General features: G+C 35.5%; 1 protein-coding gene across 1 annotated transcript in view; it reads left to right on the top strand.

Annotated features, from left to right (window-relative positions):
* Positions 1 to 485: 485 nt before the first annotated feature.
* agap3 (ArfGAP with GTPase domain, ankyrin repeat and PH domain 3) overlaps positions 486 to 15,577 on the top strand; it is a 126,374-nt gene continuing 111,282 nt past the window's right edge. The window contains 3 exon segments of the mRNA XM_073830603.1: positions 486 to 1,911; positions 10,005 to 10,063; positions 14,644 to 14,731. Coding sequence (XP_073686704.1) covers positions 486 to 1,911; positions 10,005 to 10,063; positions 14,644 to 14,731 — 1,573 coding nt within the window.

Raw genomic sequence — 15,577 nt, 5'->3', positions numbered from 1 at the left:
CAAAGGATTCTGCTCCTTGTTTTGCCGTTATCCTCGGGACATGTGGGAACAGCTTGAAGTTCAAACAGACCCCTCTCGCTCATGCCAAGAACCGGAACATTAAGGAATTTGCCTACACTGCTGACTCCAGGGTTGCACAGACCTGTTTTTGACAGTAGGAGAAGACCAAAGACTTCTTAATCTGTGCCTGCATTTATCGCTCCAATGCGCACAGGTTTGTGTTTTCGTAGAGTGCTTATTTCCCCCTCATAATCCCCTCCAAGGTAAAATTCGCAGTGAGGTCATGCTGAGGCTTGTTTGAAGGTTTTTTTCCCCCCGACTCTGTCTCCGTCTCTCGCAAGTCAAAGGTGACGGATTATGCTTGCTTTTGGAATGTGGCCTGGAGGTGAAAGACTCAGAGAGCGACTGCGTTAGAGAGAGAACGCAGAACAAGAAATGTGATTTTTAAAGGTAGGATCACATCTCTACATTGATTTTTTTACAAAATGGGACTCCAGGAGGAGGTACAGACTCTCACCCCTGGGAAGAGAGGAGAGGCTGAGATGGGAGTTATAAAGAACAACGTGGGAGAGGAGGAGGACGACGACGAAAGACAAGAGGCGGATCAGAGGGAGGATCATCGAGAAAGCCCGGGGCAGAGGAGGAGTGTAGTTGGAAAGCTCAACAGGTGGCTTTACCTGAGTAGCACAGGGAATGGGGGGTGGAGGAAAGGGGAAGTACTTGGAATGAGGACGGACCGGTTGCCTCCTTTCCTCCAGGACACCACTGCGCAGCAATCCTCTGCGGAAGACTTCAACTTGGCTAGGGAAGAAAAAGCATGGACCGAAGAACACATTCCCACTAAGGAGCTAATTTGTAATGTGGAAAATGCAAAGGAATCTCATGTGGTGGTCTTGCGAAGGCCTGCACATGGGCTACGGCTCCTGGGCAGCAGAAGAGCGGTGAGCATGTTCGTCTTCCCAGACGACACCAGGAGTCATCAATCCAACCTCCGAGACAGCTCTCGGAGTGTTTGTATGTTGGAAGCTACCAACTCAAATAACAATCTTCAGCCTACCTCGACTCAAAATAAGCTAGGTTGTCCTGATGTGCTCCAGCGGTGTAGGACAAGACGTGCCGAGCTGCGTGCGATAGATGGTCTAAAACCCGACATGCCTCCTTCTGTCAACCTGGTTCATCGTCAACTGGAGGAACCGCCGATACGTCGGACTTTAAAGAGCAAGAACAAACCACGGCCTGTTAGCATGACCGTTCTTGAGCTCAATAAAGAGCGTAGTGGATCTCGGGATGAGCTTGCAAGCCACGCTTCCGCTGACACTGGGAGTTTGCCTCGTCCTGGCTTCCGATGGAGATGGTTCGGTCGACAAGCAACTGGAAAGCAACAGGAAGCTTCAACAAGGTTGAAGGAACCCAAGAAGATGGAAGAAGCAAAGACAACCTTCGGATCCCTGCGGAGGAGCTTGAGTCTACGGATGAGGCGGAACCGGTATCAACCAGAACAGGAGAACCGGAATGAACGGAGACGCACTTCAAGTATCGGAGAACAATCGATGCAAACCGCTCGGCCGTTTTCCTACCTCACCGGCAGGACGTTGACGCCAGCTCAGGAGCTAGATGAGGATCAAGGGGCCACGCAGTACATCCAGTACCAAACTCGGGGCAAGGTGGCAGTCTTGGAGGTCCCACTCCATCCTGCCAAACTAACAAAGCCTACTAAGCAATTGCAACCAGAAACTAGTTTCTGGCAGCTGATTGCTAGTCGCTTTAAGAGGAAAGACCCGTTGTCCAGCAACAAATCTGAGCTGTGCTCTGAAAGCCAAGCAGTTGGCTGCCACCGCCCTGTGAGAAATAAAAAGCCAGATTCCGTTGCTATAGAGACTCCAGCTGGCTTTGGTTTCCGCAAAGGTCAAGGTAAGTTGTGTAAAATGCATAATTTCATTCCAGTATGACGCAGGAAAAGGTGCCGCTTTTTGTCTGAGGAGGACAGACTCTGAGTGCCAGGATGTTGCCTTGGAGAGCAGGGCAAATTGATTAAATATTAAAACGATACTGAAGGTCTAGCTTGGGCAGCACCAACAGGCATAATAAGAGGTTAAATGCATTATTCACTCCGAGTGCTTTGGCTCTGTCGGAGTGTGTGTGTGTGCTCGAGCTGTTAATTGGCTCCAAGAGGAGTTTTCTTCTAGTGCAAGTCTGCACTGCAATTGAATTAGGAAGCAAAAAAGCGTCCATCAAATCTTGTTTAATCATTAACGCTTTCAAGGTAATCAAATAGACTGCAGGAATGAGTCAAAGACGGATGATGTAGAGAGGGAATAATTTAATGACTCTGTTCTACTATCAAAACCTTCTGTTTTGGAATTGTCCTCCTCCTCCTCAGGATTGCAGTCGGGGTTTGTTTTTGCTTCCACAGCTCTGAAGGTTAAATCGTGACCCGGCATGCAGACAACAACCTCATGATATTTTAAACTTGTTTTCGTTTCTTGTCTGTTCAATCTTTTGCCTTGCAGCTTGTATACAGTGTCTCAAAGGTAGTGTTTTTTAAAAAGGGATTAGGTTACTTAGAGCGAGACAAGATGTACACAGGCCTAGGCTCTTAACCTTAACTCACCTCGGCTCCCTTCTAATCCTTATTTAGATGATTAAAAAATTGATTCGTTTTGCCTGTAGCATTTTCATCGGATGGAATATGTGTTCAGCATTGCATTATGGTTGTTTTTATATTTTTGCATTCTTTAAGCTAGCTTGCAAACGCAGTGCAAAATCTTTATCTGTTGAAGATGCCGGGTTGCAGTATATCAGTTGAATGAAACGTCTGTAAACACAAGATGACTGAAATGTCAGTGGAGAGATGCTAGCACATCTGCTATTGAAATAGAGCTGTCCTCGTGTTTGAATTAAGAGGACATGTTTCAGAATTGAAAATGATGTTGTTGGCAGCACACCTTGAGATGTTTTGAGCACTTATTATGTAGTGGAAGCCTATTTCAGCAAATCTTACCAGAATCTATCTTTCCTGTCTATCTATCTGTGCAAAAATATACATTTAAAACGTGTTTGATTGCATTTTTTCATTTCTAATATGTTTTGAGAGTGTTATTCAGATTTGTCGATTCATATATTTTGTTGGGCTGATTTATTAACACATTTACATTTAGAAATGCATCAAGTCAGTGATGCTGAGATGATCCATAAATGTCCATAAATCTGGAAACACATATTTGTTAACATCTCTAAAACATGTTTTAGTCTTTTATGACACTTATGTTGAGGTTGTGCTTCAACCCAAGGCCCTTAAATTTGCATTTAATATTAAGATGCAGAGGCTAATTTTATGAAAAACTATAATTAGATTAGAGGCATCAGGCAGGTTCATGCTTATCATTTTGTTAGACATGGTTAAAGTTTGAGGAAAAAAGTCAGAATTTTGAGTTTTTATCTTGTAATTCTGACTTCTTTCTTCAGAAATGAGTTTATATCATGCAGTTCTGACTTCATTTCTCAGAATTGTGAGTTTATATCTTGCAATTTTGACTTTTTTTTCTTCAGAACTAAGTTTATATCATGCAATTCTTAGTTCATTTCCCAGAATTGTGAGAAAAAAAGTCATTATTCTCATTTTATATGTTGCAATTCTGACTTTTTTTGTTCACAACTAAGTTTATATCACACAATTCCAGTTCATTTCTCAGAATTTTTATCTCGCAATTCTGACTTTGTAACTCGCAATTATGAATTTGTATCACAATTCTAAGAAAAGTCATAATTGCAAGATACAAATTTGCAATTCTGGGGAAAAAGTCATAACTGTGAGTTTATATCTCGTAATTCTGACTTCATTTCTCAGAATTGTGAGTTTACATCTTTGTTTATATCGTGCAATTTATGACTGGTTTTGTGGTCCAGGGTCACATATATGGTTGTGACCTTACATTTGTGTAAATTGTGACTTTTACTGCAATAATTTGCTTTCACATGAATGATTAGAGACATCTGTGTTGTTAATGCTAACTATTTTGTTAGACATGGTTAATAAGTGTTTGTCTAGTGTTTTGATGTTATGTTTTATTTTAAAAGACAGTATTTGGACAGAATCACTGACACAGTCACTTTAAGGTGGTCCTGTGAGAAACTGGCTGTCATCCAATCAAAGGACAAGCGTTGATTGTAACAATCTTCTCACATTACCTTATTTTGGAAAGCTCGCTTTAGCACTGCAAGCTCTCCCAAATTACTTACAGGGCTTGTTTTTAGCCAGTACTATTAGTCATTCGTCAAACGGAGATAACAAATTAAAGCCCGTTTACACCCTTGGCATCTGCTTGAGTTTATTTTCACCGGTTACTAAGGAAACTCTCCTTCCCAAACTCCCCGACTGACCTTTCTTTGCAAAAGCTGACTGACAGCCGGAATGTAGGTGTGTTTGCTGAACTTGAGAGCTTTTTGCACCAAAGCTTATGTCTGCGGATCGAGCGTACCTGTCGCTACATGCCCTGCTAGTTTGACGAGCAGGTCGTTCCTGGATCTTGACTGTTTTCTGTAGCTGTGAGTTCTTTGTATTTTAAGCCCGTAAGGCTTTACCTTCCCTCACCTGCGTACAGAGTGCCAGACTCTCCTTCTCAGGTCTGCTGAGGAGGAATTCGGATGACTTTTTGGCCTTGGGGTCGTGCCGGCTGAGTTTCAATAGCAGGGTAAAGAATATGGTGTTAGGTCACTTCAAAGGGTGCAAAGCTAGAAAATTGCATCGCGGGAGGCTTGAAAGAATCCATTACTGTGTGTTATAAAGGCACTTAGGATTTCCTTTCTGACTTAAGAGTGCCAAAGAACTGGAAACACCTTGAGACGTGCAGTCTAACCACTAATTTAACCAAAATGCTTTGCATTTTTTTAAAAGAGGCTTTAAAATGCCTGTTGGTTTCCATGCATCTCTATGCATCTCCAATTGGGCCTGAAATACTCAGCACAAAACCTAAACCTTCTCCTATATGATTTCCTAAAACTCTGAGTCATATTTTCTTTAGCTTGATAACAATAAAGTTTCTGTGGAAGCCTGTAACTGCCACAGAATAAAAAAATAAAAAAGGTAATTCAATTCTGACTTTTTTTTCTCTCAGAATTGCATTATATAAACTTGCAATTCTGAGAAAAAGGCTGGAATCGCGAGTTCTGACTTTATAACTCACAGTTATGAAATTGTATCCCAATTCTGAGAGAAAAAGACAGAATTGTGATTTATGTTTTGCAATTCTGACTTTGTTTTGTCAGAACTGAGTTTAATGCAGTTCTGAGTTCATAAGATCATAATTGTGAGAAAAGTCAAAACTGTGAAATAATACAAACTCGCAATTCTAAAAAAAAAAGTCAGAATTACAAATTTATATCACACAATTCTGACTTCCTTTCTCAGAGTTGTGAGTTTTTTTCTTGCAGTTCTGAATTTATAACTCGCAATTGCGAATTTGTATCACAATTCTGAGAATTCTGACTTTTTTCTTCAGAACTGAGTTTTCCATGCAATTCTGAGAAAAAAAGACACAATTGTGCCTTTATGTCCTGCAATCGTGACTTTATAACTCGCAGTTGCGAATTTGGATCACAATTTTGAGGAAAGAACTCAGAATTGTGAGTCTATGTTATGGAATTCTGAGAAAAAAAGCCAGACTTGTGAATTTATATCACAATTCTGACTACATTTCTCAGAATTCTGAGGGTTTTGAGAATTGCGAGTTTATATTTTGCAATTCTGACTTTATAACTTGCAGTTGTGAATTTGTGTCACAATTCTGACTTTTTTCTTCAGAACTGAGTTACATCACACAATTCTGAGAAAAAAGTCTTAATTGCGAGTGTATAACCTGCATAACGACTTTATAACTTGCAAATGTTTATATTGCGCAATTCTAAGAAAAAAGTCAAAATTGCAAATTTGTATCTCGTTTTTTCATGCAATTCTGACTTTATAACTCGCAATTGCAAATTTGTATTACAATTCTGAGGAAAAAAGTCCGAATTGTGAGTTTGTATCTGGTAATTCTGACTTTTTTCTTCAGAGCTGAGTTTATATCCTGCAATTCTGACTTAATTTCCCAGAATTGAGGTTTTATCTTGCAGTTCTGACTCGCAATTGCGAATTTTTATCACAATTCTGAGAAAAAAGTCTGAATTGCGAGATACAAACTTGCAATTCTGATAAAAAGTCACAATTGCAAATTTATAACTTGCTATTGTGAGTTCATATCATGCAATTCTGAGTTAATTTCTCATAATTGTGTGAGTTTATATCTTGTAAGAATGAAGTTATATCTTGCCGTTCTCACTTTTTTCTTCAGAAATGAGTTTATATCACACAATTCTGAGTTAATTTCTCAGAATGCAAGTTTAAATTGATTTTCTGAGAAAGAAGACATCATTGCGAGTTTGTATCTCACAATTCTGACTTTATAACTTGGAATTGCAAATTTGTATCACAATTCACAGAAAAAAGTCAGAACTGTCAGTTTATATCTTGCAATTCTGACTTTTTTTTTTAGAACTGAGTTTATATCATGCAATTCTGAGAAAAAAAAAGTCTGAATTGTGAGTTTATATCTTGGAATTCTGACTTTATAACTCGGAATTGCAAATTTGCATCTCAATTCTAAGAAAAAAAAGTCAGAGTTGCAAGTTTATATTTTGCAATTCTGACTTTATAACTTGCAATTGTAAGTTTATAACTGGTTAACTTTTTCTTCAGAACTGAGTTTATACCTCACAATTCTGACTGCAGAAAAATTTTTGAAATGTGAGTTTATATCTTCTGACTTTTTTCTACAGAATTGAGTTTATATCACGCAATTCTGTCATATAAACTTGCAATTCTGAGAAAAAAAAGTCATAATTGTGAGATTATATCATTATTCTAAGAAAAAAAAGTTTATATGAGTTTATATCTTGCATTTCAGCTCTTTAACTCACAATTTGCGAAAGTCATACTTTGAGTTTATCATGCAATTCTGACTTTATACTTTTATAATTGCGAATTTCTATGACAATTCTTAGCAAAAGATTGCAAAAAAGTCATAACTGCGAGATACAAATGCACAACAATTAGAAAAAAGTCTGAATTGTGAGTTTATATCTCTCAATTCAGACTTTTTTCTCAGAGTTTTGAGTTTATATCATAATTCGGAGAGAAAAAGGCAGAACTGCAAGATGTAAATTTGAAATTGTAAGATAAAAGTCAGCATTGTGAGATTAAAATCACAATTACTTTTTAAAATTCTTTATTTATTGGCAGAAACAGGCTTCAATAAGTTGTATGACACAAAAAGTGCTTTATTTGCAGTTCAAACATCAAATTGAAGTGCAACATCAGTTTGATGCCTTTTCACTGCCTTTTTAAGTGACAAATCCACATCTGTCGCTCTAAAACACTGCAGTGTTTACTTGATACCTGCTTCATTGAGTTCAGATCCCATGTAGCCAGTTTTTAGCTGACATCTGAATTCTAATTACCTTGATTTGTTTTGACTCGAAACATTGGGAAAAGAATGGTAATATGCCATATTGTGGGATCGCGAGGTGTGGTTGTCATGTTCAGATGTGTTCGCCTCTTGGCGTACGTCCACTTTTCCATGGATCCGTGTGTGAGAGCGAGGATGCAGGGTTGAAAACGCCTGGTTTGATGAGGGCATGTTGCTGAGCGCAGCAGGAAGAATCTCATCTGAGTCACTTCAGCAGTTTGTTGAGTGCGAAGGGAGGGTGAGACTTCAAGTTTAAATGAAGGACGGAAGAAAACACCTCCTGACTTGCCGTGCGTTACGCGTAGCACACCATGTTCTCACCATCACACAGAAACTGAATGAGACTCTTTTTGGTACCATGCATGGAAAAATTCAGCTCATTTCTTGGTGTGTTTTTCTCACTGTCCTTTGAATCCACAAAGGGTTTTTTTCTTCTCTTCCCTGACGCTTTGAATAGTCATTTTGATTAGATTGGACAAGAGCAGCGGAGTGAAAAATGAAGCGAACAATGCAGTGCTACAAACCTCTGTGGTGCTTTAAACAAGGCTGCCCATGTGCCCGCTGTGGTGATGTAATCGCTCTACAACAGATAGTGTGTGTGTTTGGCACGGAAACGGCCAGGATTTTGCTGGGCCAGTGAGGCTTGTGTTTTCACGGTCATGTCAGTCCATGTAGCCAATATGACAAACATCATCTTCTGCATGAGGGGACCAGGAGTGACACCTATATAAACATATAGTGATTTCTATTTGGTTTTAAAGGGATAGTTCACCCCAAAATGAAAATTTTGTCATTAATTACTCACTGTCATGTTGTTTCAAAATAAGACCTTCGTTCATCTTTGGAAGACAATTTAAGAAATTTTTGATGAAATCTGAGAGCTTTCTGATCCTGCCTAGACAGCAACGAAACTACCATATTCAAGGCCCAGAAAAGTAGGAAGGATATTGTTAAAATAGTCCATGTGACGTCAGTGGTTTAATCGTAATGTTATGAAGAACTGTCTCTTTAAGTGGCACTTCAATTATCACTGTATTCAAAAAAAAAATGTTATTTGCATTTCAAATTAAATAGATTAATAGATATATTTAAATAATGCAATGATACATTTATAAAAGTTTTTTGCAAATATTTTTTCTTTGCTTTTTTGCCAATGTGTTGTCCATCTGTGTGGTTTTTTTTTGTTTGTTTTTTTGTTTTTTTGTTTTTTTTACATTTATGTTTCATTTAAATGAATTTATTTAAATATAAACATTTATATTAATACATTTATAATTGATTGCTTAATTTTATTTTTGGAGAGCCACTCCAATTATCAATGTATTAAAATCTTTTTTTAATTTATATATATATATATATAGCATTTACATTTAATTAAATTTAAACATTTAAATGAATGCATTCGTAATCGACTGCTTCATTTTATTTAAAAATGTTTTTTAAACATTCAAATTATTTTTAAATCTTCAAATTAATAGAACTATTTATATTATAAATTGATACATTTAAATATATATATTTACAAATTGTTTACCTTTTTGCCAGTGTTTTATCCACCTGTCATTTTGTTAAAAAACAAGAATTAAATGAAATAAATTTTTAAATATGTAAGGTATTTATTTGTTGTTATGAAAAGTGTTTTTTACATTAATTTAAATTAATGTAAACATTTAAATTAATAAATGTATTTATTCCCATGCTTCCTTTTTATTTTTTTAAGTGACACTCTAATAATCAATGTGTTCAAAAAATAAAACGTTGTAGGTATATTTAAATAATAAATTGCTAAATTATTTTTAAAGACAAAAATTAAAATTTCATGTTTACATATTGCTTTTTTTTGCTAATAATGTAAAAGAATTGTATTTGTTAAAGAATAACATATTTTATTTCATTTGTCAATTTGAAAAGTAATTTATTTACATTTATGTTTATTTAATAATGAATCTTTCATTTCATCTTTAAGTGACACTCCTCATTCACTATTCATTGTCATGATCTTACGTTGTTGCTAGGGCATTGCTTTGTGGTTGCTAAGGTTTATTATTATTATTATTGTTATTATGTTTGTTTCAATAATAGATGATTGCTATGGTAATCTGTTTACTGTGGTTGCCAAGTCATAAGAGCCCACCTTCTAGTCTCTGCCAGCCAATAAATAAATAAATAAAATTTAAAATTTAAACCAATTATTATAATTTATGTGTGTGTGTGTGTGTGTGTGTGTGTGTCTGTGTATAATGTCTAAACATAGTTAAAACAAGATAAATGTATATTGGTTTAGTAATTAATAAATCAGTTAAACACATTTTTATGAAGAATATACATGTCTATTCGTGATTATTTGTTTATTGTTGATAAATTCATCAGTAATATCACTGTTTAATGGATTTAAGGATTGTTAGGTGTGTATAAGCAATAACGTATAGCGCCGGTCCAGTTTAGCAAGTAAAAATGAATGACACCATCACTTCCTAAAGTTTTCTCTCTGTTTCTTTCCAGATTCCTTCGTTAACAGTCAGGAATGGACATTGAGTCGATCAGTACCAGAGCTCAAAGTGGTGAGTGATCTTCCCACCCTTTGCCTTGTCATTTTATCTCTTATCATTATGCGGAACAATAGATCCTGACATGAATTTATTCAGCAAGCGGTGAGATGGCAGTCAGTCTGTGTAATGATATTTCTGCTTGTGTCACTCTTGAGTTATTCTGCTGACGTTCCCTCAGAATAGCCACCAGCCAGAAAATTCACTGATGCTTCATACACAATGTCACTGTCAAAATGTGACTGGAATAACTCAATTTATGTAATCGCTCTACAACGGATAGTGTGTGTTTGTGGCACGGAAATGGCCAGGATTTTGCTGGGCCAATGAGGCTTGTGTTTTCACGGTCATGTCAGTCCATGTAGCCAATATGACAAACATTATCTTCTGCATGAGGGGACCAGGGGGGTGTTCCATAAACCAGGTTTACCAAATAAGTAGGGATGTAACGGTATCAAAACTTCACGGTACGGTAATACCTCGGTATGAATGGCACGGTACGGTATTTATTGAATCATTTACAGGAAAAACAAAACTAATGAAGAGACTCGAAAAAAGTGCCAGAAGTGTTTATTAAACAGTTTACATGAACACTGAACATATCAGTGGCATACAAATTAGCCATCTATCTGTAAACTTTGAAACAGAAACTTAAATTTTTCAATTTTAGTAACAAAAAATTATTAAAGCATGTAAAAAAACAGTCAAATCAGTTTAGCTGAATGAGTTGTCTGAATCTAGTTGTCTGCTTGAAATAAGATTTTTTTTCTTACCCCATTGGCAAATTATTTAGCTTGTTTTAAACAAAAACTCACTTAATTTTGACTTGTTTTTACTAAAAACAAGACAATAATTTTTACTTGTCTAGAAAATCCTTCTTGATTTAAGAATTTTTAGATATTTTGGCTGGAAGCAAGACAATTCTAAGTAAGAAAAGCATTTTTTGCAGTGCAGTAGGCTCTCATGCCTTTCTTTCGCATTAAATCTTTATTAAAAACAGTCCTTTAAAGAACTTTTCTACCTGGACAAGTGCATCTATTATGTCGCATAGTTTATTTAAAACTGCGCCTTTCCTTATTTTAAACCTAGCCAAAAAGCCACGTGTTGACTGTGAAATTTATATGCATTTATGGTACATTTCCGTGTCAATCCATGTTCATTTTTACAGCGAACAATGCACTGTAACATTAATTCAGCGCATACAGCGCAGCAAAAAATAGACTCGGTGCCGAAACGATCGCTGCACTGCTGCAAAGGCACCACTTCTAGGACGTACTGCCGGACAGCAACCGCGTGCAGTGTGAACGCTCTAATCCGTTAACATGGGTGCTGAAAAGTATACGTAACGCATACGCACTTCAGACGGAGCAGGTTCGACCATTTCCATCTCTTTTCCTTGCTGCTACAGTCTGTAGCGACAACAGACCGCAAAGGATGATGGCCACGCCTGGGCTGATGGGAAATGTAGTTCCCGCTACCTCCCGTTCGCTCCATTCGCCTGAGCAAACTTTTCTCAGAAGACCTATTGTTTTATCGAGTCATGCGACCACGGTAGTATCGAAAAAATTTGTTATTGCTTTATGACGGTATTTACAATACCGTTACATCCCTACAAATAAGTCAGGCTTATTTCAGTTAATCTGACATATTATCACTTGATTTGGCTCAAAACAAATTAGACTAACTGAAATAAGCCTGACTTATTTGGTAAACTTGGTTTATGGAACACCCCCCAGGAGTGACACCTATGTAAACATATAGTGATTTCTATTTGTTTTTTAAAGGGATAGTTCACTCAAAAATGAAAATTGTCATTAATTACTCACTCTCATGTTGTTCCAAAATGACCTTTGTTCATCTTTGGAAGACAAAAGTTAGGTTATTTTTGATGAAATCTATGAGCTTTCTGATCCTGCATAGACGGCAAGGAAACTATTATGTTCAAGGCCTAGAAATGTATTACTTTGCATACTTTAGATGGATCATTTAATGGTACAAAATACGACATGGCTTCGCCGCTTCGCTAGTATCAGTATCAGCATCAGCTTCACGGAAGAATAATCCCACTCCAGAATCGTAATTATCCAATTTAAAAAATAAATGATGAGGCAACGCCATGAAACTATATACTAGTGAAGCGTAATGAAGTTTCTATCCTCCTCTTTGTTGTCGAGGCCTGCGGCGGCCGCTCGAGTAACAAACTGCTCATCTGGGCCTTTATTATGGAGGAAAATTGTTACTGTTTGAACCTTGTTAACAATACACACCACCCTCTGATGAACCCAATGCTGTTCAGCATGAGCCTCCGCTGCTTAAATGATGACGGAGGAGGATGTTTGGGGTTTTGGGAAAAGAAAGGACAGAGTTTTTCCATTTTCATGACGAAAGCACAGCAGTATTCGGTGATGTTTTGAAGGTCAAGTTGGTCCTGGTGATACACGATGTGTCACATTGGCAATAGATGATGTTAGTTTGGTAATGCGTCAAATTTTGATTCAGTTACTGCCATTACAATGTTTTTTTGTTAAAATATATAAAATATATAAAATGTAATGTTAAAATATTATTAGCCATTATAATTATAATTAGTAGTATTATATATTGTTGTTATATATATAATACTACTATTAGTATGTATACTAATTATTATTTAAAAAAAATAAAAATGTTTGATTATATATTAAGTATATAAGTAAAGTAAGCATTGTGGTAATTTTTTTTAACTAATATTATTTGTTATAATAATAATAATAATAATAATAATAATAATACTTAGTAGTATAATAATAATTATTTTTTGTTTTGTTATATTCACAAGTTATATTTAGACTTTTTCATTTGATTCCAAGTTGTATTTTTACTTTTGTATTTAATTTGATATAATTGAGTTATATATTTTTTTTCTAAATTTAATTTCCTTTAACTAGTTTGGTGTATTTAGTCATTATTAAGGTTACTATATTAACTAAAATATTACAAAATATTATTTGCTATTATTATTATTATTATAATTGGTAGTATTATAATTATTTAATTTATATAATTTTATTTTCCTTTAATTATGTATAAGTTATATTTACACTTTTTCATTTAATTTAATTTAAATAATCTGGTGTATTTAGCCATAATTAAGGTAAACATTGTGCTAATATATTAACTAAAATATATAAAAAATATTATTTACTATTATAATAATAATTTGTAGTACTATAATAATTATTTTATTTATATATTATTGTTATTATTTTTCTTTAAATATGTATGAGTTATTTTCACACTTTTTAATTTAATTTACCTTCTCTGGTGTATTTAGCCATCATTAAGATAAAGATTCTGTTAATTTATAAAATGAAAATATTAAAAAGTATTATTTGCTAATATATAATTATTATTTATTTTTTATATTATTTATATATTTAATTATAATTATAATTATTATTATTATTAATAATGATAATAATAATTGTATATATGTATATTATGTTGATTTAATTATTACCATTATTTTGTTATCAAATAATATCAAAGAGGCCTTTTTTACAGATTTACACTTTTTTTTATTTTATTTAATTGGTCTGCCATATATCAGAATAGCTGTATGTAGAGATAAATTTGTAATTAGGGTAAACATTTTGTTAACAAATTAAAATATTATCTGTTATAATAATAATAATAATAATAATAATAATAATAATAATTATTATTATTATTAATAGTAAATTATTTTAATTATAGATCATATTATTTACAGAAATCACTATTATTCTTATATTATTCTTATTTATTTATTTTATCTTTCAGATTTTTGTTATTGACATTTTTAGCTATTATTAATACCTTATTATTGAAATGTTGCTTTTGCATATTGGTTAGATTTTCACATTTTCCATGCTGAAAATTCTGGAATTCTGTAAAAAGGATTTTACATATTGAAAATGTGTTTATCTGAGCGGTTTGTCTTGGTAGCTAAACTCATCAAAATAATTTTGAAATTAACAAAAAAATTTTTTTTAAATCAGCTAACATTCAAGGTGCAGGGGAAAGCGTACACCTTTCTAAAGCACTGCCTTTTGAATTCTGTAAAAAAATAACTTTTGAACATCTGTCTTTATGGGCACTCACCTCGTCGTTCCTTTCCAATATTTAGAGGAAGTCCTTCATCTCCAGTGTTTAAGGAGAAAGACAGGTAAATCTGTCCTCATTATGTTTATAAAGCTGTCCATTCGCAGCTGTGAGGGAATCATCCGTGCAGGAACAGCCGTCGTCCCGTGGACCGACAGGCAGAACGATAGCGTCAGGTGTGAGGAAACTCCTGAAAAAGTTGCTTCCTCCACGCTTGAGGTGTTGTTTGATGACGGAAGAGATCTCGACTCGTTAAAAGGAAATCCTGGATGCACATCGGATGTTCTCCATCTGTTAGTAGTGAATAGTTGATGAAAGTGAAAGGCAAAAACACTTACAGCTCCTTGAAGTTTTATCAGTCATTTAATATCCTGAAAATGAATCCCTTTGATTATCTTCCAAACAGTCATTTGTTTTCTCTTCTGTTTGCTTTGTGCACCCAAACACTGACTCATGTCTGTTTCTGCATGCAGGGCATCGTGGGAAACCTGTCCAGTGGGAAGTCAGCGCTAGTTCACCGGTATCTGACAGGAACATATGTCCAGGAGGAGTCGCCTGAGGGTGAGTGAACAGCGGGGAGGCCCGACTACAGCGTGTTTGTCAGGGCCAGTCACCCAACAAGACCTCCTGCCGCGAAGCAGACTTTGCTGGCCATGAAATTTGTATCGGCTCATACGCTCATCTGTGCGCTGCTTTTGTTTATTTGTTTTCATGTGAACCAATTACTACGGCAGCTAGAAATGGTCAGCGATGGTGTTGAGGTTAAAAGTCAAACTTTAGTCAAGATCTTCTTTATTTGCATTAGTAGATTATCTTTCAAAATGTTTGGGTCAGTGATAAAGATGCTGAAAATTCAGCTTTGCTTCACAAGAATAAATTCGATTTTAAAGGGATGGTTCGGAGTAGAATTGACTTCATTGCTATGCACTCCGAAGCCCATCTAAATACCCCATCCGAAGTTTTTTTTTTACCTTAGTCGAACATTTATGGAGATATTAGAGTTTTTCGAATTGCTTGTTACAGGAGTGAATGGTACATGTGATGTATCTCGTAAATTGCACCACTAAACGTGCAAGTAATCTTACCAAACTTGTACAGTAGTGTAAATAGGGTATGTACTCACAAAACGCTGCATCGGAACATTTGAAAGTCCACCATGAGTATTTTAAAAACACGTTTTACCCGAGAACTAGTAGTCTCAAAAACTACAAGTCGACGTCACTTCCCTGGTTTGAAAAAAGCACGTAAAAGTCCTCCTACTACATCTGTGTGCATGTCAACTTGTAGGAGGACTTTTACGTGCTTTTTTCAAACCAGGGAAGTGACGTCGACGTGTCGCCATTTGTAGTTTTTGAGACTAGTAGGGATTGGCTAAAACGTGTTTTTAAAACACTCATGGTGGACTTA

The sequence above is a fragment of the Garra rufa genome, chromosome 24 (genome assembly GCF_049309525.1).
Source record: "Garra rufa chromosome 24, GarRuf1.0, whole genome shotgun sequence".
Classification (NCBI taxonomy): Eukaryota; Metazoa; Chordata; class Actinopteri; order Cypriniformes; family Cyprinidae; genus Garra; species Garra rufa.
Note: the sequence above shows the minus strand (reverse complement) of the source record. Positions and strands in the feature narration are given on the sequence as shown.